General features: G+C 41.3%; 1 protein-coding gene across 4 annotated transcripts in view; it reads left to right on the top strand.

The window, feature by feature from the left end:
- Window positions 1–24,918, top strand: part of PRTFDC1 (phosphoribosyl transferase domain containing 1) — a 70,897-nt gene extending 45,979 nt beyond the window's left edge. The window contains exons 8-9 of one of the 4 annotated variants that reach the window (XM_050320737.1): window positions 2,521–2,599; window positions 20,764–21,297. In XM_050320737.1, the coding sequence (XP_050176694.1) occupies window positions 2,521–2,594 (74 nt within the window). In that variant the 3' untranslated portion in view covers window positions 2,595–2,599; window positions 20,764–21,297. Of the gene's footprint in view, window positions 1–2,520; window positions 2,600–3,389 lie in introns of all 4 variants that reach the window. The other 3 variants (XM_050320727.1, XM_050320719.1, XM_050320756.1) reach the window with 3 other exon arrangements.
- The last annotated feature ends 191 nt before the right edge of the window (window positions 24,919–25,109 follow it).

Below are 25,109 nucleotides of genomic sequence, written 5' to 3'. Positions count from 1 at the left end.
TCTTCTGTCTGAAAAATTATTTTTCGATTACTTTAACAATCAGATTCCAGGATACCATTAGTGTAGCTGAGGGAACAGGTGATCATGCATGCATGTCTGATCAGTATTGACTTGAGTCTCTTTGGTGTGCCCAGAGAATTTACTGTCTCGTGTTTCGATAGTAGTGCTGGTTCTATTCTTTCATTAAAGACCACTAAACATTTTTTCAGTTGTGGTTACACTCTATGACCCATGAAGCTATGTTTTGGAGTTTTTTAATCAGTTCAGCAACATCTATTGCTTAAAAGGAGAGGATATTCTTTAAAATCCATTAATTCCCTTGGACATTGTGTTTATGTATTGTGTGGGCTTCCGTTTTTATCTCAGTTTTTCTTCTTACACAGTTAACACAAGCATTCTTTCCCTACCTGTTGAATACCAATTAGCATGGACAGTAATTTGGTTTAAAGTCATGTAAATGTTTAGCAGCCATCAGGTTTTAGACTTTATTCAGCCCGTTCATGCTTACACTTGGCTCCATTCCAAAATATCCAAAAGTGATTTTCTGGAGAGAAAGTCAAAGTAGGAAGAATAATTCCTTGAGCTTGGTTAACTGAATATAAATTAGGATTTCACTTTGCAAACCATAGACATGGTCTGAATATCTGATAGTTTGTGCTTAAAAAATAGAATTGAAATAGTCTAAAAGGTCTGTAATTAAGATATTCAATTAAATTAGCTACTGCATTCTTGTAGTTAGAGCTGAACAAAGTAGAAAATAGTGTCTGGATGTTTGATTGCTTAATATTGGTGTTATATTTCCTGACCATGTTATGTTAATCCTCAAGGTTTTATTAATAAACTTTTATAATGTAAAATTCCAACATTTCCACTCAAAATACAATAGTAACTGCATGTGATACTCAGCTAGAGAACAGTTTCTGATCTGTGAAAGAGTCAGCTCATCACAGTTTAAACACAGTAAAATGCCTAACTTGGAGATGTACTTATGTCTTGAGGCATCGTTATTGCTCTGTGGTGAGAATAAGATTTATTTAAATACAAAAATGATGGGAATTCTAAATTTTAATATTTCTTTATACTGAGAAAGAAAAGGCTGAATCAGCTTCTCTGCATATTTTGCATTTTGATTTTCTCAGATAACATAGCAGTGAAAACCCCTGTTGTAATCAAACTTAGACATGCAAACTGTAATTCATTCTTGAAAAACTTGAAAAACTGTATTGAAAACTTTAATTTTCAGTTAAAAATGAGAGTCTCAAAAGAAAACCATTACAGGGTTCTGTAGCAAGAGAAAGAGGGATCCTTGCCCTTTTGTAAAACCATCACATTTGAGGATGTTTTTCACTTCTTTTACCTTTTTAAATGTTTTCCAAAACCTCTGATAGTGTATATATAAAGATCTGAAATGAATGAAGTATCTCAGCATACTGGAAAAGGTATCTTAGATTCTTTTTCTCCTTAAATTGGAGGGAGAAAGGTACACATATAAGTTAATGTAGGTGTGTGTTAGTTCAGTTTTCCAAAAGTTAGCTCTGCCTGTACCCTCCAGATGACTGAAGAGGCTGAGTCAGCCTCCTCCTGTGCTTATCTCAGTGCCCCCATTCGAAATCTCACAGTGGGAGCAGCAGAGTGTCAGGGGCTTTACTCACCCTCTCAAAAAATCGAAAATAAAGCAGAGAGAAAACAAAAGCCTTCATCCTAATTCCATACACTTTTCACAATTACTTGCTTAATGCCACATGCCTTCCTCTGGGAAGGCAGCCACGTGCAGCTGTCCCAGCACCTGAGCTGAGAGTGTTTGTACCACTAGGGAATGGCTGCTGTGCTTGCCAGGGATATTCAGAGCAGTGACAGCACTGCAGCAACACTCGGCCGACTAGAAAGGTTTGATCACAAGCCATAAACTTGGGATTATTTTGTGGTGTTAAAAGGATAATGGTTTGTTAAGAAAGAGCAATATTATGCACTTACAAACGATGAGAAGGGGAAGACAGCCCAAGTAGAGAAGGCAGCGCTAACAAACTGGGGAAAGGTTGTCATTTATTTTGCAGAAAACGTGGAGAACACACAACATTTTTCAGAAGGGAATAAAGGAGCCATCAGTTCTGGGTGAGGCTCCATAAGCCCCTTGAAAGCTGTCAGCTGTAGTTTGGATACTTGTGCTGTTATGAAGCACTGGCTGATCCTACCTTCCTTTCTGTCAATAAACTGGTGCTTGGTTTCTTTGTACCTTCACATGAACACTTGCTTATCCGCAGCTGAACTTTCCACTGCTGCCAGCAGTTGTTTTGGAACACCAAGGGGATTCCAAATGCAGAAATTTAGACTCAATTAGTTAAATACTTGCTGTCAAGCCTTGTTCCTTCTGCTGCTGCGTGGAGCAATGAGCTACTGACAAACTATTGGAGTCTGCAGTACAGCAATTTATGTGTAATGCTAAGTTTTGGATACTGTTCAGAGGATGACCTTTCGTTTGTTTCAGGAGAGGCATGAAAGTTTTTCCCTTTTTTTCCATAGCAGAAAGAGACAAAAATGACTTGCAGTATTGTGTTCTAGCAGTCTCTCTTCGAACTGCACAACTGGGCCTCTGATAACGGTAAGAAAGTCTTGTTTCTAATCATGACACAAAATTTCATTACATTAAATCATTACTACCCGTGTTCCAAAATCCTCTGGTCCTCCTGTTTGTAAAGCTTTGTACATTTGTCAGCACTGTTAAGTCACAAGGTTACACAAGGGACAGCTGTTGCTGGAAGATGTATGTTAGGCTTTCATAGCTATTGAATTTGCATAGAAAAACACTGGAATTTAGCTGAGATGTTTTGGAAGCAATGCCAAACCCAAAGTTATCTTGAAGCACTTTTTTTCCCCCATTTTCCTAAACTTCTAGAAGTATTAATCTCCCTTCTTCAGATTTCTAATCTCCAGTTACACACTGGTTTTATGTTCTGTTTTATCCTGTTGTCTTTTAACCAAGTCCTGTAGTTTTAAATTACACTCACAAATGCTTGTTGTTTATGAGGAAAGATAAGCCCTTGTTGTGAAATGTTCAAGAGCAGATTTTCAAAGGTGCATAAGCATCCAAGAAAATTTTATGGGATTTCACCTGCTTGGGGGGGGTGCCTGACTGCATCCTTCAGTGACCATGTACTTTTGAAAATGTTTCTTGCCTAATCTGGATAGACTGGGAAAACATGCAATACCATAACTTGCAATGAAAACAGAGAATGTCAGAACAAAAAGGAGAGGCAAGTACAATTGTGTCATTCTTTGATGTGGGCATGAATATTTCTTTGTCTTTCTGAACCATGCAAGTGTTGTTTAATTGATTTATTTGTTTGGAATTTCATGAGAATTATTGTGGTAATGTTTCTGCTTTTTCTTAGGAAATTTGGAATGAGGTGAGAGTGCTCAAAATTGAGCTTTTGGAAATAATAACTCAGCATAAATACTAGCACAGAGAAATAGAAAACAGATCAGCTACAAAGGAATATTCAACAACAATGGCATGAGCAGCAGAAGAGTCAAGGAGAGTAAAAAATGAAGTGTCATAAAAAAACTTTATCTGTGGAGTGTTGACTGGAATGGATCCACCAGTGGGTGTACAGGAAAGGTATTAAAATTGGTTAAATATGACCTGCTGAATGAGTGTGGAGATGGAAGCTTTCTGCTGAGAGCCAGTTTGGTCCTGGGCCCACTTGTGCCATATGGGAAGGAAAACCATAATAAACTGAAATTGTTTATCTTCCTCCAGAAACATTTCACATAATAACATGATGCTATTAACTGCATTCATGCTTTTAACTACAAACACCCAACTGAAACTTCCAGTACTATTTTGCCTAAGCTGTAGACTAGACAGTCTCAGCTCTGTAAGGTCAATCTCAATCTGTGCCTTAAATTTAATCAATGACTAGACACCGTTGTTACTCCATCTGAATAGATCTCAGTATTGTTCCCAACAGCCTCTCCATCTTATTTTCTGAGGTTTTTAGGTCTTCTCATCTCAAGCTTTATCCTATTCCTCAGAACTTTATTTCCATTTCTCCCAACTCCTCTTAGTCTATGTTGGGCAGAAACCTATTTACAAGCTCAGCAGGTGCTGCGAGAGAGATGAGGGATGCTCTGGAAAGAGACACTGCTGAGTTTGCAACCAAAGAAAACAAACCTCACAAACTGCTGAGACCTGGCTGGCAGTCAATGATCTTTCTTGGGAGATTTTAAGAAAAGTAGCAAATATTTAATGTAAGGGTAAAAAAAGAAAATCTCTGGTTTGTGTCCAGAAGTATCAGAGTGAAGAAGTTAACTGCCTTGGGAGGCATGGAGAGAGGACTTTGTGCCACCACCATTGCCCAGCATGGTTTCTTTGCTCTCAGAGCTTAGGCAGCATCTGGGCCTGCAGCAGAAATCCAGCCATTGAGACATAAATCAGCACAAAAAGCATCCTCCTTTGCTGCAGCTTCTCTAGCTCCAGTACTCAGACAAACACAGAACAGGGTTTATCCAGGTCAGGTCTGGCACACTGTTAATTCTGTCAGGCCTCAGCCATATCTCAGGGCAGTCTGGCCAAAATATGCCTCAAAGTGTTTTAATATTTTCCCCATGCAAGTCACAAGCTGGACTCCAAAGCTAGCAAGTGTTTTCCTGATTATGGTCCATTTATTTCTAGAGAGACAGTCAAGTACAAGAACATATTTCATGTGCAGGAGGGAAGAAGGAAACCAAGGCACATCATGGCACTGCCTCAGGCTAATCTGAAGCCTTTGGTTGGGCACAGATTTACCAGGGTTACTTTTCATCCCTTAAAACTGTGTTTAGACTGTCTCAACTTCAGCAGTCTCCGAGACATGTAAATTATTTTATGCAGAAGCACAACAGCTTTTTGTGAAGTCATAATAGGTTGTGAAAACTGTATGTAAAGCTACCCAAGGAGTCCGTGTTCTCTGTTTTGAGTAGCAAACTCACACCATAGAATACAGGCCCCCTCCTACAGAGGAACACAGACCAACTGACCACAATTGCTCACATACCCTGAGTTACAGAGTTAAGCCCCTGTGAAGTCTTAACAAGATCAGAGCTACAGATTTTAGTTAGTATAGGTGTACACGTGAAAAGAATATCATTTTCAATATGCATGTTATTCCAAACAGTCCTCTAGCCTCTTTTAATATAATGGCATCAGCCTAAAATTAGGAATGCTGATACAATTGTTAACTACAAGGGTGTAAATTTGGGAGACAACATTTAAATGCATTACTAAATATGGTGGGAAAGCAGCCGTGCAGTTCGTGATAAGGCTTAACACACATTCATCCACCAACATCCTCTGGGAGTCTCAGCTGTTGAGGTAAATCCTCGTTACCTGAGGAGAGAAAGGCACATCATAGCTGTTCTCAGCCATCATTAGGCAGACTTTCCAAAGCTCGTAATAATTTACAAGGCCCATTTCTAGTAAGACAAAAAGAGTGGAATATAAACTCTTGTTTATGAATCATAACAGTCAGCGTGGGGCACAGCTGCTTTATTCTGCTCTGAAGTTCACCTGCTTATGAATCCCAAGGCTTTCTCCCTTGAGGCTCCTCAAGTCCAACCTGGTCTGCCTAAAGCCACAGTTTCATCCACAGCCATTATCCTGACACAGCAGGCAGAACCTCTCCGTCTTCCACTTTAATTTGCTAAGAGAAACCCTTTCCTAGCCAAAGCTCTAAACTATGTAAAATTGTTATCTGTTATGTAGTGCAGGAGTGGCCACAAAGTGCTGGGTATCAGCTGAGCCTATGGGATGACAGACTTGGGTTGAACTGGAATGGAGATAGTGGTGTTTTACCCTGCCATTTTTGGAAGGGCTGGGTTGGGAGGATGAAAAGGACAATCACAGTTTCTTGTTATGCAGCAGCCTGAGCCAGAAGCACAGTGTTCCTCAGGGCTCAGAGCCTCTCCTGGCAGAGAAGAGGCAGCAATGCAACTCCCAGTGTCAAGTTCAGCACCCAGCTGAGGTCTCCTGGTATTTTCTGAGCTCAGTTCTTAATGTTAGAGCAGATGGGATCACAGTTTAAAACTGGAGAGATGTAGGAGTTTGCTTTTCATCACGAACAAGCCCTAAATAAAAAAATGTCATCAAGCTACCTTTATAAGCATCCCTGCTCTTCTCCCAAGGGTTTGTGCTTCCCTCCCTGGCTGCTGGTGTTGCCTCGATTCAGCTTCTTTCCAGAACCAGTTTTTCTCACCCTCTGCTGGTTCTCGTTCTTGCCCCCAGACTGCTGCATGAATGTGTGTTTTCCAGTCCAAAAATACCGTTCCTGACCTACTATTCCTTGCCAGCTCATGGCTACGACGTAAATAATAGTGTGGGTGGGAAAAAGTTATTTTGAAAATCAAGAAAGTAGGTGATTTCCATGTTTAGGTTTAATCAAAATTATAGTATATATAATTATAGTATATATAATATATAGTGAAACACTACGGCACCAATGCCTGGCTGATGTTCTCCACTGCTGCTGAAAGGAGATGCTGCCTTTACTCCTTCAGATGGTTTTGATATATAGGGAAATGTAGTGTTCCAGTAGGTAGTACTGTACTTATCCATAAAAACTGAGAACTAACAGATCAAGCAAACTTATAAATAATTATTTAAGAATTTAGGGTTTGGAGGGGCTTTGGCTTTTTATTAATTTTGCTCTGCCTTGACACACTTCGCAGAAGTCCTTGGCCAGCTTATTTTAAAAAGTCTTCTTATTAGTCATTCCAGGAAAACAAGCATTTATGATTTGTTATTTTGTCTATAGGTTCATCCAAGGTGAAAAATCTTGGGAAGTTGCCATCGCTCTTCTGAGTTAATTCAACACAAAGTAATCATATCAAAATTTGCTCTAAAAGTTAGTTTTAAAATATGCCATTAAGCATTCATATGTCACCATCTGCATTAAGAGCTTTATGAAAGACAAAAAGCAATTCTTATTTATGTACAAAGTTCCTATAGTAGTAGTTGTTAGTAGAAATATGGACATAGAAAAACAAATCAAAATAAAAATCAGAATTTTCTATCCCTGTTTTGATAGTGTTAGCTAAAAGGTATTTTTCTATTTCTCATATTCTCAGTCATTTTCCAGAACTCTACCAGGACTTCTGTGTTCAACATTTGAATACAATCACAGAATTCCTGTTTGAGGGCTTATTGAGTGTGCTTCATTAGCTCTGACCTTAGAAATTCCAGTTAAGAGAACCATCACGAGTCTGGTTTTAACTGAGGATGCTCACTTTCCCTCCTTCCAACCAGTATATTTCAAAGGCAGCATCCAGCTGCCAATTTGCTCATCTAAATCAAATTTCTTGTTGCCCTCCCTCATGTTTTCCACAGCAGGTCCGTGCACCTTATTTCTTCCAATATGTCTTGGGTGTGTTGACAGCACCACGGTGCTCCCATTTAAATGCTGAATGATCTCAGCAACTACAAAATTGTTTTCTCTTCCTCCAGTGACATTTTATGGCACAATAAGGCAGCCTTGAAGTGAGAACAACCGGCTTTAGAGGAATGCCCTTTATCATTTCAGCCCTTCTGGCCATGACAATAGCATAAAACATACACTGGGCGTCATCTTAGTTCCCGCCCCAGATTTCTGTGGCAATGCCAGAGATGGCTGATCTGCTTTTCCCAGTGCATTGCAATCACCGGTTATCTTGGCAACCCCAGGTTTGCTTTCCCCACTCTCTGGACTGGGCAGGCACCTGCACAAGCCCTACACGCTGCTGAGACTCCACCTCACTCCCACCCTTGGTGCTGGTTCTGCACACTGGTGTAGCAAAACTCTGGATTACAGCCTGGTGCCTCATGCCTCTCCTACTATTTGTAATTATTTGCAACACCTGGAGAAACTTCTAAGTCCTGCTTCTGGTTTTGGTCTGCTTCACCTGAGCAGCCAGCTTGCTCCTCTTTGTCTCTAAAGATCTGTCAGTCTTTTCAAAAACAAGAACTTTTCTTCCTGACAAAGCCAGATTCTTGGCACATTCTTCCAGCATTCCTTTAAACATCCAGTCAGCAAACAACAGCACAAACATTTGCCTGCCCTCTCATTGTTTCCTGACCCTGATTTACGAGAGGTCAGTGTGATAGATGTTTAAACTAACCACAGGCTCAGTTTATGCCAGGCCATTCCATCTGAGCTTTCATGTCGTATTAATTACAATTCCTTTAAATTCTGTTGCAATTAAAATTGAAAGCAACACTTGTATGCTTTCAGCACCTCCCACCCAAATACCACATATTGCTTGAGACCAGATTCCACCCTTCTTCTCCTTTCTCGATATCACCTTTCCTTCTATTCTTCATATTTTCAATCCACTCTTGAAAAACATAGAAGTTCATCAAATCAAGTGGAGAGCCAAGTGCAGTGACATCCAAGAGCAAAGTGCTGCTTTAGATAAGATGGTTACAGGCTGGCCCTTTGCAGATATTTCTGAGCTGGCTTTCACAGCACAAACATGGGATGTGGCAAGCACACAGACTTAGATTTTCTGTTTTAAAAATTGAGATGTTTCAGCCCTGATTTTAGAGAATCATGTCAGCGCTGCTTTCAAGCATTAGGGAATGTGCCAAACCAAATGAAACCATGGTCCTGTAGAGGTTGAAGTGTCCATGCTTTTCCAACCCAGCAGTGGTACTGCACATGGCAAAGCGTCCTGTTCAGCTGCAGCACCTTGTCACAGCAATGGCCAGCGGCACTGGGTTCAGCTACTTGGCCCCTCGCCCAACAGTTCAACTGCTGGATCATACTCTGCTTGCAGCACCTTGGCCTCTTCAGAATACTACTCCCTTTTCCCCCCACTTCATTTCTTTTATTGCCTTCCTTCATCTTTTGTTGTATTTCTATCTCTGCTTTGTCTTAATTTCACTGGAACCAGCAGCCTTCAGCTGGGCTCTCAGACTGAAGGATCTGCTGCGCTTCCTTTCTGGTCTCACAGGACTTCGGCTCAAGCTGCTGGCATAATTTCTTTCTTGTAGTTTCCCCCCCCCAGATTCTACTGAAATAACTGTTTGCTTTTCCAGTAAGAGATGCTGCATTCTACCAGGAGCAGGTGGTTCTCATTTCAGAAATTTCAGTCAAGAAACTGAAGCATGTGACATCTTGTGAATCATAGATTCTTGCTCTCTGTCCTGACATTTCTCTTATCTTTCTGAGCTGAAGGCTGATCCTTAAAATGGATAACTAATTGAAATTGCACACCATGCCACTACAGTCCAGCCAAATAATATCTAGACAAATGGTTTAGGTGGAGTCACTGCAAAATGCAGAATTAGAAAAGATCACTAGGTTTTGGTCTAGACAAAGTCTTTATATTTGTACTATTGCTTCCCAAATTAATTAAAAATTACAGCTCACAGCTCCTAAGTCTGTTTAAAATCTCCTCATATCTTCTATCAGCATAACCCTAGATTTATTTTCTTCTTCAAAAAGTGCAACTTGAGATCCTGTTTACCATTTTGCAGCCTTTCTTTGCTCCTGCCTGAGAACTGGAGTGCTGCTGACCCTAACCAGCCACGAGGCACTTCAGCTTGTTCCATGCCATAGGAAGTCCATCTGAAAATGTACCACCTTTAGCCTGACCATGTGTCCAGTGAGAAAAAATGCATAAGGGAAAAAAAAAAAAGCAAGAGATCACAGAGACAATTATTTTTAAAATATGCATTACAGAAGATTATCTATGGCACAAGGGGATATCAGGTTCAAACAGCTAAAATTCAAAATCTGAATGTCTTACACATTTTAAAATATATCTTTGGGTTTGGATGTGTCTGGCTGGGGTCTATCTCTCTCTTTTTGGCATTATCTGAACTGAGCTAGTTGAAAGCAGATTCTGCTGACTCCAGACTCTTCCAGTTTCTATCACTAGCCCATCACATAACAACAATAACTTTACACTTAGCTCATGAAGATATGCCAGAGAATTTTCTTCCACACCTCGCTGCAGTCCAGACGGGCTGGAAGGCAATGCAGTGTCCTGGGAGCAGCTATGCCTGAGCCCATAACAACTTTTTGTCCTACTTAGTATCTGAATGTTCTTGTTTTCAGTTGTGTGCAAAGGACAAGAGCTTGGAGCTTGTGCATGTGCTATTTGAGTGGCCCCTGATAATGTCAGTGCCACGGAGTTACAGTCATCATCCCTGATAAAAGTAGTGTTCTCCTGCTCTCTTTTGCAGTGTGTGGATTCTCTGCAAAAGAGGGAATGGCATATTTGCAGGTGCAAGTAGCAATCCTTCTCAAGGATACTTTAGTCTCTCCCACCTTAAAAAAACCTGTCCTTAACTCCAGTTGCCCATCACGGTGCACCCTCCTTCTTGCTGGAGGTCTGCTCCTTGAGCAGCACATCATTGCTCAGCGTTTCTTCTTCACTTCTGGCCTAGCTCTTCCCTGATTCGGCTTCTGCCACTCAATCAGTGTACTCGGCTCATGACTTCCATAAAGTTTGGAACTGGGGGCAAGATGACTCTTTCATTCCAATTTTAAACTGTTACATGTAAAGCTCAGGCATATTAAAGACAGAAGCTTGTGGGGGAAGGAGAAGGAATAGTGCATCTCTCTCAGCAGCTTCCTTACGATCAGGGCTAACAAGAAACAGACTGTTCTATTCACACCAAGCTTCCAGAAAGCCCAGATCTCTCTTCAGTATCCCAGAAAAGCCTCTATCAATTTATTTCTAGCTAATACTACCTCCCTCCTCTGATCTGTCTCCTACTTTCAAGAGATTTACTCAGGTTACTCTTCACGCTTTCATTTGGTTTCCACAGTTCTATTTCAGCTTCCACATCTTTAATCTTTCTTACAAGGTGTTAAGGGATCCTTATTCACTTTTCAGCATTTTCTGGAAAGTCAAGAAATAACTGTATTCAATCACCTCTTCTTCCCTCTCTGTACTTTGCTTCTGAAGGATCTCACCATAAATACCATTTCGGCACCTTTCTCCATGCTTATGATTCACCAGCTTTTCTACTTCCTATTTGTCACATGGGGATATTTTTGGTAATCTTTTTAATGCCACTCCACTAAACACATTTTCTTGCAAGTCTTGGGCTTCTGTGTCCTCTTATTATAGAAACCTGATTTTGGTTTCTCACATCTGTTACTCCCACCTTGTACAACTTGTGTTCCCATAGTTCTGATATGGGTAGGAAAGCGGTGGTGGGTTTGTGTGGGGTCACCAGTCACTGTAACCTAAAAAATGTGAGCAGGTCTCATTGAGGTTTGGTGAATGGAAGTAGATTAAGTCTTGAAAACATCCTTTAAGACTAACTTATACTATCCTTTGCTCATATTTTTTTGGTTTTTTTCTCTGCATTTGGGAAGGTGGATAATACATAATCAAGCCTACCAGATTTTTCTAAAGACAACTGTATCCAACTGTGGAGGTGTAAACACAAAAGAGAGGGGCTGAGTGCCTGGCACTGACCGACAGGGAATAACTGGGAGTAATGAGATTAAACTGAACAAAGGAAAACCACTGAAGGTTGAACATCAGGAAAATATCCTGGCTGTGTCTATCAGACCGTGGACTAATTTCCCACGGGAAGTGGTAGAAACTCCATCTCTTGAGTAATTTAAAATTAGAACAGATAAATCACTAAAAAACAGAGGGTTGGGAACAACCCAATTGGAATTGGAAGGGGATGAACTAGACAGTTTTGAAAGATGTATTTAGTCTCAGTTTCTCTTATTCTGAAATTAAATAACAAGACCTGTTTAGGGTCTGCTCACGCAGGACTGATGAACCTGCAGCTGCCCCATGTTCTCCTCATTATGGCCAGGTTGAAATGCTAATGTGACTCTATCTGATCATTTGTTTGTGCTGCGGTAGCATTAAAGCCTGAGCCTGGCAGGGAAACCAGAGGAGTTCCCCACGGTCCCTCCTCCTCCCCAAATCACAGACCTGGTTGGGGACTGTCCTAAGGTTTTTCTGCCAAATCCTTTGTTTTCGACAGATTCCTTGTTATTTCCTCTACCACGTACCCTGCTGGGCTGAGCTCCCCTGGATGGCAGAGCTGAAGCAATTTAAAATGCAAAATGCTTTACACAGCCCTGATGGAACAGGGGCCACCACAGACAGCCCACTAATTTCTCCAGAGCTACTGGGTACAAACAGCTTCTGTTGCCATGGTTCACTCTTTGCTGCATGTGAGAGATGGTCCAGCTCCACGTGCAATTACTGCAGTAAGGACTTGGCCCCAAAATCAAAAATAATTCACGTTTCCAGTTCTCAAAAACAGCAGGCCAAGAAAATGGCTCGTTTACAGTTGTGTCTTTAGCAACAGCCCGTGGTCCAGATCACTGACTTTTCAAAAAAAATCAGCTTTAATACAGTTGTGCAGATGCTTGGAAAAGCAACAAAGGTGATGAGGCAAGTTCAGAGAAGATACAAGTGACCTTCCTGTCTTTCTGTTACGTAACACTTCTGGTTATCCCATCAGCAGCGTCAGTCCACACAGCATTGCTCTCAGTCCACACACAGCTGTTTTTCCAACTAATTGAACTCTACTGCAATGCATTTTTTGGGGGGCTGAAGTGCTGAGGAAAGCTGAACCTAAACTGGATTACATTTTGAGGATTTCTTTTGAAATTAAACTTGTAACATCAAGTTTAAGGATCTGATAAATAACATTTGAGTTCTGTTATCTCCAGAACTGTCTTCATTTTCTATGGTTTGCTGAAGAGGACAACAGGTCAGGGGTTTTTTGTGTGTGTTACGTCTTTTTCAGCTGAGCAGCTCTACATGGGCTGTTGCATTTCTCAACTGGCAAAAGGCTTTTTTAAAAAAAAATATTGTTGGTTTAGCACAAGACACCTGAGAGTTTCCCATCTTACAGTCAGAAAGAAGGAAAATAAACTGACAATCGTTGTAGTTGATCTATAGAGGGGAAAAGGGAATTACTTGGGAAGAAGATTGATTTGAACTATTTCAAGATTCTCCTTTTCTTACCTATCTGAGGACATAAGTTTAGGTAAGTAATGCAATCCAAATCAAGAGCTGTGAGTACAACTTAGCAAAAGAAAAAAAAAAAATTACCTGTTGATAAGTCATTGGTTCAGAATCAGGCTAACCTTCTTAGCTCTGATTTTGTATAGCTTTATAGTTATTCTGGAAGAATTTTTTTCTCATATAATGATTATTCTGCTTGCATCCAGTCTTTTATTGATAATTTCATGTGTTATACTTTCCATTATTTTAATCTCTTTTTTGCAGAGGTTTATAATTTCTAATATCTTACTCATCTTTGCTTGTCTCCATTCCACATTTACTTTGCCATTTAGACAGTTTTTGCTTTCTCCCTGTATCTGTCTTATTTTTATAATCGCTGCGTATCTTTTTTGATTTTCCACAGCACAGCTTCACAGTATCAAATACTCATGTTGCAAAATTTCCCCTTGTATAAAGATCAACAATAAGTTAGCTGGAAGTCATTCGTATTTCATTATACTTGGCACTGAGAAGTGCAGCTTTTAAAGAGCCTCCACCCTACAGCTGCATCTCATCATTGATCCATTTAAATGCACTAATCTAGCCAAAAAGCAAATGTTTCCCATTACAACCTGTCTCTAAGTGACATCTATGTGCTAGTTTAGGAATAGATCTTCATAACAGAACTACTTTGGAGGTAAACCAGGAAAAGATATTCCTCTGGTTCAGTGCTGAACACTTGCATGCTTTTAGCCTGAAATAAGGATGGAGCCATTGCTTCCATCCAGTTCTGTAGTGGGTAAAATAAACATTGGGAGCGTTGCTCACTGAATACAAATTCTGCAATTATGGGTTGTGTGTATGACCAGTTAGGTGACTAGAAATTGGCTCCAACATTGATAGGGATTTCTCCACAGAAAAAGGAAAAACCTTAAAATCTCCGAAGCTCAAAATGAACATAAGGGAGAATATCTAGCATACAACTAATATCACAAAGACCCTCAGGTCTTTATAATAGTGATTGTAACACTATAGCTTCATAAAAGGAGTAATGAGGCCTGATCCGCCCACAGGCTATCACAGAAGTGTGTGGGATGGCTTCTGAGTTGGTTTGACTTTATTGACATAGTTATAATACTGGAAAATCTGCTAATCGAGATGAAATGTCTGAAAAAAAACCAAAATGTGGGGTTTGCAGGTCCTGTGACACAGGCGCATTTTGAAGTCAGCCTCACAGATGAAAAAAAGTTTTCTTACAACAAAGAAGGAGCACACACAGTGTATTCTATACCATATTCATTATTTCATATATGTTTATGTTGAAATAATGATCAATATCCAGTGCAGATCGTCTTTCAGTCCCAAAGCTGCCTTTGCATACTTCTCAGCAGCCGGTGGGCTGCAGGACTCTCCCCCGACTCCGCTCCGCTCCGCTCTGACAGCTGTCACAGGAGAACTAGAGGGTTTTATAACAAGAGAGTGGGTAACTGTAATTTTGGTACTCAGGAACTTGTGGGAGTCTGTTTCTTGGTTCCAAAGGCAAGTGGATAAATGAGAATGTACAGTGAGAGATGCACAGGCTTTGGAGCACTTTTCAGGAGCTGCTACCGGGTGATCCATGGAGGCCATACCCAGCTACTTATAAATTCTGGCACCTTTAGATATCCTATGGTTTCTCCTGAAGGCCCTTCTTGCTGCCAAATGGTTTTTGTGCGTCTTCAATGGATGTCTGAATCATAGATTATGATAAGAGTCACAAAACTAAGTCTATTTTTTATCTCCTTTCCAAAGCTGCTTTTGTGATTCACAGTTGTAGTTAACAGTACCTTTGACCTCTGACGTGCCTTCCCATACGCTCAGCCTTAAGACAGACTTACAGTTAAAGCCCTGAGTTGTATTTGCTTTCTGAATTAACATCCCAGCTGTGATAAATGCGGCAATGCTTGGATACCAAAGTTATTGTTTCACGCTGTTTGCTGGCAGCATCAGAAGGATAACTGCAGTGGTCTCAGTTCAAGTCACAGACCAAAGGCTGTCTTTTATAGCCACAAGGACTGCAAAACAACCTGCTGTAGGGAGGCCTTGGTTCTCCATCCCAGTTCCATGAAAGGAACACATCCCCAATCACTGTCTTGTCCAGGTGAACAAGATAAGGATTTAATCACTCCTCGCTACAGAATACTTTAAAGAATATCTGTACTGAAAGTCCTTCTGTGATGCTGATCTACAGTGAACAAAAAACCGCAGCCCTTGTGAGAAAAACAAGAAAAAACAAGATTTGAATTCAGTTCTAATGCATTTGGCACACAGTTTATGATGTTTAACTCTTCACCTCAAGAGAGGTCAATTATATCATGTCTCAATATTTTACTTTACTCTGGACTTACACACAAGTCACTTGTGAAACAGATCTCACAATTTCTTATGGTAGTGAACACCACTGCTCAATTCTTTATTACTATTAAACGGACCCAATTTCTATGTCTATAAAAATGACATGCCAATAAAAATGACTAGGCATATTGTTTCCAGGGTTACAACCCTTCCTGGTATAGTTTGCGACAGCCAGACTACTAAATTTTTTAACATGATGAATGAAACTAAACTGAAAATCAATATTTTCTTTTACAGAAGCTTTCAAAATACAAGTCCTGGTGTCTTGCTCAGAGTAAAAAATCCTTCCTTACTAAAGACAAACCTCCAGTAATACAGATCCTGCAGCACAGTCACACTTGCTCTCACCCCACAAAACGGCATGACAATTTATAAAGCTAAAGAATTAGAAAATACCTAATTAACATAATTGAAATGTCTCAGTTAATATACTTGGTTAACAGCAGTGTTACCAGGAGAAAATTCCCCCTACACACTTGGATGGAAGCCTTACTGTTACCTCATGTCATATTTATTTCTTAATATAGAAATAATTAATACTTTTATATGTGTAGTTATACAGAGCAGAATTGCACAGCTGTCTCCTGCTAGCCATCAAAGGGATGTGTTTTATACACAGGAATAAAGTGTTACTTTTTTCGTAATTCTCCCAGTGTGAGGGCGGACAAAAAGAAAATGGTCTAATAATATGTCACTGCAGTTGCAGTAGTCTGGGCTCTCCCAGAAGTCACTGGAGAGAAATGAGAACCCTGAGAGGTTGATGCAGGCCATCCTACGTGTGGTATGAACGTGTCTGGTCAGCTTCTGTGTCTCTTCACTGACTATTGAGCAAGCTTAGCAGATAAGCTCAGACCAAATGAATAATTTATAGATGGGTAAAATCAGGCGTCATGAATACCATCCCCAGTGCCTAGTGCACTTGGAGAGTACAAGGCAAGCAGAAAATTTCCCTTGCCTCAGGATGTTAGGGGGCTGTCTTATTAGGCTCCCTGTTTGCCCAGAAAGGAGTCCTATTGCAGCCAGATTTGTAAGGATTTGCTTGTTCCTGGAACTAGCAACAGTGCCCGTGCTGGAACACCTGTACCTGCAGAAAGAACCCCTCATTCTTTTCTTCACATCGAGCTAAATTGCAGCTGAATAAGGCATTCATATTTTTTAAAGAGTACCCAGAATACATTTTGCTAATCCATTACTGTTTTCAATATTTCAGCTCCTGCTCTGAATTGGAACCAAAAACAAGTCTTTTCATTAAAAGCCAGAAGAAGAGAGCATGAGATCCATTTAATTAAAGCATTTCCTGCCAATACGCTAAGGGACATTTAGATTCTGCACGCATCTTATGCATAATCAATGGAAATTGCATGAGCAGAATCTGGAAAGGCTTGGAGCAAGCCAATGTAAAATGAGCAAAGGCTACAATAGTCTAGACCCTAGATTAAAAAGCTCTGGCATTTATCAGAGAAGAACCAAAATATTTAGCTACTAAGTGGGCCCCCTGTCTCTTGAAGAGTGTCAGGTGAGCTCTGACATGGTTTAGAGCACCGAGTGCTCTGCACTGAGTGCTCTAGCAATGCTTCTGCAGAGGATGCACAATCCCCTCATCCAGAATTACCAGTCTCCCAATATCTGGCATATCTTCCAGCTGGATCAGTTATTTCTATACTCTCTCTCAATGGAGAGCAGCATAAGAAGGGGAGGGCACTAGTGCATTACTCCAGCAGTCTGTGAAATAACCATTTGGATCCAAATGCAGCTAAATCAGGCAGCTGTTTGAGGTAGCTGTCTTCAGGCATCACTAACATGGACCATCCTTTACCGATGACCTAAGCAGCGTGCCTCACTCTCTGCCCTCACCTTTGTTCTTGTAACAACAATATTGTCATGATCATGAAGAGCATAATCCTCCAAGCTGGAGTCAGAAAACATCTTGCAGGAGGAAAAGCCAAAAGATGACTTCTGCAGTGTTTCCACGCAGTTCATCCCCTTCACTAAAGCAGCTAACTATTGGAAGGGACTTGAGCTCTACACAGATGTTATTTACCTCTATTTTGAAATGCAGAAAGTTGCAGTAATCTGTTTATTTTTCTTTAACTCTTTTGTACTCTGGAAGTATCACACAGTTCAGAAGGCAATACGACTAACTTTTAAGAAAACTATTTTGCTAGCACTGTTTTAACAACTGTTGCTTTGTAAAAGAAATGCAATAAATAAGGAAAAGCAGATTAAATAAACATAGAAGCTAAGAACAGCCCAAAACAGTTTTAGTGAATAGAGAAGTTTGACAAATGACGACTACTGCAAATCTTTGTTTTTTCTCTGGCTTACATCAAGATTTCTCTAAAACTTAGATGATGTCTCCAGAAGAGCAGCCTGACACAATGCAAATGGAACGGAACCTGTTACTCCTGCTGGGGATGAGAAGAGCAAATAGGAATATGTCATATCAAGGAGGAGGGTTTTTCCTTTGGATTTCCTTTTTATATTAATCAGATCCAGTTACTCAGGCTAATTACCTTTATGGAAGTTGTATAATACTTGTGGCCCTCACTTCAGGCAGTGATATAGTCCTGAACTCTTAACAGTCCATCCCCACCTGATCAAAAGGAAAGACCACTCTCACTGTATCAAAAATATTAATCAATCCCTGACCTTAGACATTGGAAAAAAATGCTTTGCATTACTGTGCTCAGAGTTTGTTTTGTATTTTGCTTAGGCCTTAAGGAGTGCCTTGAGAATTAAACTAACTTGGACTGTTTTCCCTTGCCGCCCTTGCAATGCTTTGGTCTAATCCTGCAAATGACCTTTGTGTGGACATATTTTGCATCCACATGGAGCCATTTGGAGTCTGGCACATGTGAAACAGCACAATACTGCAGTGAAGAGTTCAAGTATATCCAATGAGTTAAAATATTTGGCTGCTGCTTTCTTCTGGAAAAGCAGTTCTGAAGTGAATGTCTGAGGGTGTCTCAGCAGAAGACTGGGCTGAAAATATTCTGTAAACGTGGCTTTGTTCCTTAGCTCATTACTTTCCTTTCAACTTCTCCCAGCATTATGTTATTGCTGATCAGATTTCTGGATTGATTTTTGACCAAATTTGAAACTGTAAGTTCATTGCCAAACAGGGACAAATGGGTAGAGGTTGCTGGCAATTAATTTAGTCACACTAGAAACATGTTATATTCAATGCTTTCTTCAGTCAGTTCTTCCACACTACAGTTTGCATAGGCAATCAACATAGCCTTTGTACAGAAAAATAGTGAACATTTCTGTTCATTCGCTGCTATGATTTACATGGCTGGATTCCTATGTTGGTTTTCTTCTGTGGAGGCAGATGAGCTACTTGGAACCTAAACTCAATCCTGGGTGTCCCTTCTGCACGCAGTTGCCTGTGATGTTTCCTAAAGTTACAGCAGAATCATTCAATTAGATCAGTATCTCTAACTCCGAGCAGCCAGCAACTTCTGTAGCATTTGACATTTATTCAAAGGGTTTGTAAAACACCAAAAGAGAATTAATCGGGTACTTTCTTCTTCTTGAAAGCAGCATTCTTAAGCAATCCTGTCTCTGGAAGTAGTGGTATTTATAGTACTTCTTCCAGGAAGTTATAGTGACAGTTTAGTTCTGTTATAATACCAAACAGAATCCTAATCCAGCCTCTTCTGAAAAATTCATACCATACACACACAAATACAATCCTTCTTGCCTCACAGGTGTTTGTTTTTGTTTTTTGGTTGGTTGGTTTGATTGTTTGGGTTTTTGGGGGAATTTTTTTGGAAGGGTCATGCTTCCCTGAATGTTGTCTCCCCATTTTCCATCTCACTTCTTAAAATTTGTAACAGAAAGATGGAAAGTGGTGGGGAGAGAAAACAACAACAAAAAAAAATCACAAAACCCCCACCCCCAACCAACCAAACCTCCCCCCAGTGTAATATCACTTTCAGAGCCTAGTCCCCATAAATAGTAATCAGCTTACAGGTTTAGACATCTTCTGGCCTTTAGATGACTCCTGCTGTCCTAGAGAGCATCTCTCGTGTCTCTTCAGTGAAAACAGAGCTGAGCAGGGGTCGATCAGCATAAGTAGCAGCACATGAAGTCATATTTAGCAGCCAGTAAGAGCCAAGTACCTGGTTTCCATAGGGTGTCTGGCAGTGAGGTTCTGATGAGCTCAAAGTGAAGTAAAAGCTCTTTGGATAGAGTAGATAAAATAAGAGAGCAGCAACTGACACATGGGGTGTCACCTTTGGGTGGGTCACGTCATTTTTGGAAGAAGGGAGGGTTTGAATGAAATCAAGATATTCATGTGACATGTCTAATTTTTTTATTCCTCGGGGTTTTCTCAATGCCTGAAAGCTGTCTTGATCCAGCCCAGTTCTAGAGGAAGATCTGTTTAAGGACAGAGCTCAGGAGAAAGCTGCCACACTTTGCTCATCTAGGGGAAGTTGTGGATAGTCAGAAGAAATACAGGATGGGTAGCCTGAATTTTGGAGACAGCTGTTAGCACCTCTGTGCTACTAAAACAAGGTTTCACTAATCAGCAGATCAAGCTGCTGATTATATGATAAAGCAGGGAGAGAGTGATAACACTGTTGTCGATTCATCACCAGCTACTTCCACCTGAATTGTCAGTTCAGTAGTTAAACTAAACATTTTACAAAATAAAGCTGATTTATCACCTCCCAGATGACAGCACAGAACCAAACACAGAGCTGTTATTGCAGTACAGGAGCTAAGGTAACTCAAATGGTCATTTCACTTTTCTCTGTCATTCGAGCACTTAAACCTTTCCTGTCATGGCCAATTTTAAATAGGTTGGATATTTATTGTGTTGAACTCTTTTAAACTGTGCGTGTGTGGGAAGGGAGGGTTTCTGAGGGAAAATGCTGCACATGTAATAGTCCCTGCTGGCTTTCTAAAACAAGTTAACATTGTTTGACCTAAAGTGAATAAACCCTCAGCAGAACTGAGGCCGATGACTTTATCTGTTAGACTCTGGCTCCTCTAATTTAAAACAAATGAAAGAATGTAGATAGTTTAAGTGAATGCAGAAGAGATTGGAGTGATTTTTTTTCCCCTAGACCTTTAAAAAATTAGGAAATCCAGCTGTAAACAGACATGGCGTCTTCAGAAACATTGTCACTGTTGTTATTCCACAGTGACAGTTTCCAACAGCAAAGCAAGAAAAACAAGTTTTGCTTTGCTTATGGTTTCAGAGTGTGTCAGTAGATTTTCATTGCTAGGAACCCAAGTTAAAAGTATTAAGTGAGTTCTGCTGGGCTCCTCCTAGCCATAATCTTGCTTGCTCAAATTTTACACTGCAACCCATTCCCTTGGGCTCACTGAATTATACTTGAAATTGTTTTTGTCTCTGGCTGGATGATAGTAAATTCCTGCAGGCTTGAACAATTTTGTATTTCCTTACAGAGTACCAAGTTTGCTGTTGGAGGTGAAATACTAATGCCACAAACCCACCAAAATGTATCCAACCCCAGACTCAGAGTAGCAGGGATGGTTAGTGTGAACATCTGAGCTGATTGCTGTAAAAGCCATGTGTCAGCCTGCCTTGGTGCACTTTGGTAGCTTCACACAAACGTGTCTGGGTCCAGTTCAGGAAGATTATACCCAGGCATAGACAAGAGTATTAATAAGTGCTAAGTTAGGTTATGAATTCACAACACATCAGAAACTTTTCAACATCTCTGCTTTGGACACATTTTTCATGGAAGAATAACTTTTCTCACTACTCTGTTACCCTTTTTCTGAGGGGAAGTGAAGCCTCCTTCCTGAACACAGCTTTCTCTCTGTTTGGTGATGGTTCAGGGATGCTGGCCAGAAGGAAGAGTCATCTTGCTGTCTACTCCTGGTTTCTCCTTCTGCTTTGGACTTTGTCACCCTGACCACATGAGGAGCAGTGTCCTGACAGACACAGATCTCTTTTCACACCTAAGCTTTGTTATCTGAGAAGAATATCTTGACAAATAAAAGACACATCAGCTGAGATATTGGTTTTCATAGCACAGGTAACTGGTTCCCAAAAGTGGACAAGTGCCAGAAACCAAATAGTTCGTCCTCCCTAAAGTGCAGCAGGATAAAAACTAGATACACAGACTTCTACCCAAGTGTAATGTTACTCTCTGTTGGCACTCCCAGGCAGTCATTTTCCCTGAGAGCTATCCTGCACAATACTGTACGAACGTGCAGTGGGTTTCTGTGGCTAGGTTTTGGTAACGGGTGGGGGGCTACAGGGGTGGCTTCTGTTAGAAGCTGCTAGAAGCTTCCCCTGTCTGGTGGAGCCAATGCCAGCTGGCTCCAGGATGGACTTCCTGCCTCTGGCCAAGGCCGAGCAGTCAGGAGTGACAGTAACGCCTCTGTGCTAACATATTTAACAACAGAAGGTTGTTGCGCAGAAGAAAAATTCCAGCCAGGGAAGAGCAGAGTGAGAACATGGGAACAACAATGCAGACACCAAGGTCAGTGCAGAAGGAGGGGCAGGAGGTGCTCCAGGCGCTGGAGCTGAGGCCCTGCAGCCCCTGGTGCAGACCATGGTGGGGCAGCTGTGTCCCTGCAGCCCATGGAGGGACATCAGAGTGAGAGACCCACCTGCAGCCCATGGAGGAGCCCATGCTGGAGCAGGTGGATATCCAAAGGAGGCTGTGACCCCATGGGAGGCCCAGATGGAGCAGGTCCTGCAGCCCATGGAGAGAGGAGCCCACGGTGGAGCAGGCTTTTCCTGGGTAGGACTTGTGGCCCCTGTGGAGGACCCATAGTGGAGCAGCTCAGTCGTGAAGGACTGCACCCCATGGAGGAGTGACCCACGGGACAGCAGATTGGGAAGAACTGCTGCCAGAGGGATGGACTCATGCTGGAGAGGTCCATCAAGGACTGTCTCCCATGGGATGGATCCCTCGGAAGCAGGAGATGGACTCGTCTCCCTGAGCAGCGGCAGAAACAACAACTGACCGTAACTCCTATTCCCTGTCCCCCTGCACTGCTGGGGGGGAGGAGGGAGAACTTGAAGGAGGGGTGGGAGAAAGATGTTTTTAAGATTATTTTACTTCTCACTCTTTTGCTCTGATTCTGTTAGTAATAAATTCAATTAATATCCCCACTTTGAGTCTGGTTTGCCCGTGATCAGTAAGTGACCGCTCCCAGCTCTTATCTCAACTCATGAATCCTTCACTTTTTTTCTTTTCCTCTCCTCTGTCCAGTTGCAGAGGGGAGTGGGAGAGGAGCTTTAGTGGCTACCTGGTGTCCAATCCACTGCAGCACGTAAAATGGTGTTACTTTCTAAGGGTTGTTGCCAAACACCCTGTAACTGGTGGAGACGGCTGACTGAAACTGCAGGATGTTAAAATCCTCTCTTACTGGGGACACAGTGGTAGGCCTTGATGCAATTCTCTTTGGCAGTACTCTGGAACAGTTTAAAAGCATCAGCATCCAGGGCCAAGTGAGGTAGGTGTGATCTCCTGTGAGGAGAAGAATGAAATAAAAGAAAGGAGACACATTTGTCCGAGTTCAGTGTAACAGGGGAGCCAAGATGTAGGCATGGCAGCAATGACATTTATTTCTGTTGCCACAGTGTAAGTGACAGGAACATCCATAAACTGAAAGGGGAATATTATAGTACAGTTACCAGGAAAACAACCATCCCTAGTGATGTCTAGGATGCATAATGCACTAGTGCTGGACAGGAGACAGACGCCTATATCACGACTGAATCAGAGGATTCTCAATGCAGAAATCTATAAAGCAAACAGCCTGCAGTTGCAGATAATGGTCATATTACTACACAGCTCTAGTGATGATTTCATGGCTTTTACATGTCTAGAGAGGGACTGTCTGCTAGTTGCAGTATCTTGGAAGTATCGATGAACGAAAAATGTATGTGTAATCCACTACTCAAACTCTCACTCTGGGGAGAATCTAATGAATCATTCTCATGCAGGACACCTATCAGGATCCTTGGGAGTAGGAATGCTGTTAGACTGATGCAAATGGTGAAAAGGCTATAGTCAGGCTGCACACCACAGTGTTGGCAAACACTGTCTAGGAGGTAGTAATAGTCCTTACGTACGAAAGAGAGGAAATAGCAGGTGTCCAGGTTGAGCCTGAACCTCTCAAAGCAAGCCCTGACTGTGAGATTAAAGCCACTAGGGACTAGGGTAGAAAGTCTTATCAGAATGATCATTACCTCAGCAGTTCCTACAAGTGCCAATTTCTGAGAGCAAACATCAGTACAAACATCTACTTGCCAGAGGTGTATCTCCTCCCACTCACTCTTCCTTTCATCCCCAAACTCAGGCCCTGTTAAACTTGCACCTTTTCCTGCTTAACTTTTCAGACTTCTCCTTAGAAGAGAAAGCCTTGTCCTTATCCCAGCACAAAATACCCAAGAGTTACTGCTATCTCCCACTACTGGCTATCTAATCTCTGTGTGGAGTAGTATTCTACTACTCCACACTAATCTAATCTAAAGAGTCTTGCAAAAAACTGCTCTTGCTTTAAGTTCCGTTTCTCTCCACTCCTGCTGTTGTCTAACCTAAAGGTTGGGCATTTGGGACTGGCTGTGCCTGAGTCTTCTCAGTGACTGTGGCACCTCAGGTCTGACATATCATGGTGGGCTGGAGATGGTGATAGAAGAGCGAGCCTTCAAGATGGCAAGGACAACATAACTGCTTGGCAAGTGAGTTGCTTCACCTGGGTGCAGGTTAGATGCCTACACACTCGTACATGTGAGAGAAAGGCAGCCCCTGTGCCCTGCTGGAGGCGGTTGTTGTGCACTATCTGGGAAGGAGGGAGGTACCTAAAACATATTTAATATAATGAATTTCAGTCCTCCATTCTACCTGTCCAAGTGAATTTTGATGTCTAAGTTTAGCCTCTAGAATACCTATATTCTCAAGACATAAACACGTTCATTCAGCAAATGATAGTTTAAGAAGACAGAGCCCAATAATTGTGCCACCACTACCCAGTAGAACAGGCAGAACAGAATGACTGAGCACATCTTAGCCCCTGGACTGCCAGGCAGGCTAAACTCTGCCTACTGTGGCAACTTGAATTCAGCTGCTAGATTTTGCACTGAAGTGGCTGAGATGCCCTCAAAGATGTCTGCAGTAGCTCTCCTGTGGGGATGATACTCTTTAGCAAGGAGTGATAATAAACAGTAGGACGGTGCTAACACTTTAAGCTGCTGCAGCTGTCTGCTAAGTGAGTATGTGTCAACACCTTCAGACTGGAAGGTGAGAGAGTGAAATTATAGCTTTCAGTTACCCTAATTCTGCTTTTGCAATCTCTTTTATTAAACCCATTTCAAGGGTGATTAAGGGACTCAGACGGTTTGCTTGTGTGTTATGAATCCAAGAAAAGTAGTATGTTTCTGAAAGCTTGCATCCTTCTATAGGTTATTGTTTTAACTATGACACCATATTTAGAATGAAAAATTACAGCAGCATAGTCTTATACACGAAAGTCCTAAAACCATCTCAGCATTTCAAACAAAAACATCTGACACTAAAAAAATAGAACACTGAACATGAGGAAGAAAATTAGGTACACAGTTTACAAAGATTTGTGCAGCATAAATATTCTTTTGATAATTACACAAATATAACCTCCTCAGAGTTAATAATAAGATCTAGTCCCTCAGCCTAGCAATGACTTGTGATTCTAGGATCACATTTTCTCTGTAACATTTTCATGTCCCTGTTATAGCTTGAAAGCTGAAGTTAGGGAAGTTCATGGGCAACGTGAAAAAATAAAAATGGAAG

The sequence above is a fragment of the Myiozetetes cayanensis genome, unplaced genomic scaffold (assembly GCF_022539395.1).
Source record: "Myiozetetes cayanensis isolate MyiCay16 unplaced genomic scaffold, myiCay2020 scf1, whole genome shotgun sequence".
Lineage (NCBI taxonomy): Eukaryota > Metazoa > Chordata > Aves > Passeriformes > Tyrannidae > Myiozetetes > Myiozetetes cayanensis.
This window is presented reverse-complemented; position numbering and strand designations above follow the sequence as displayed.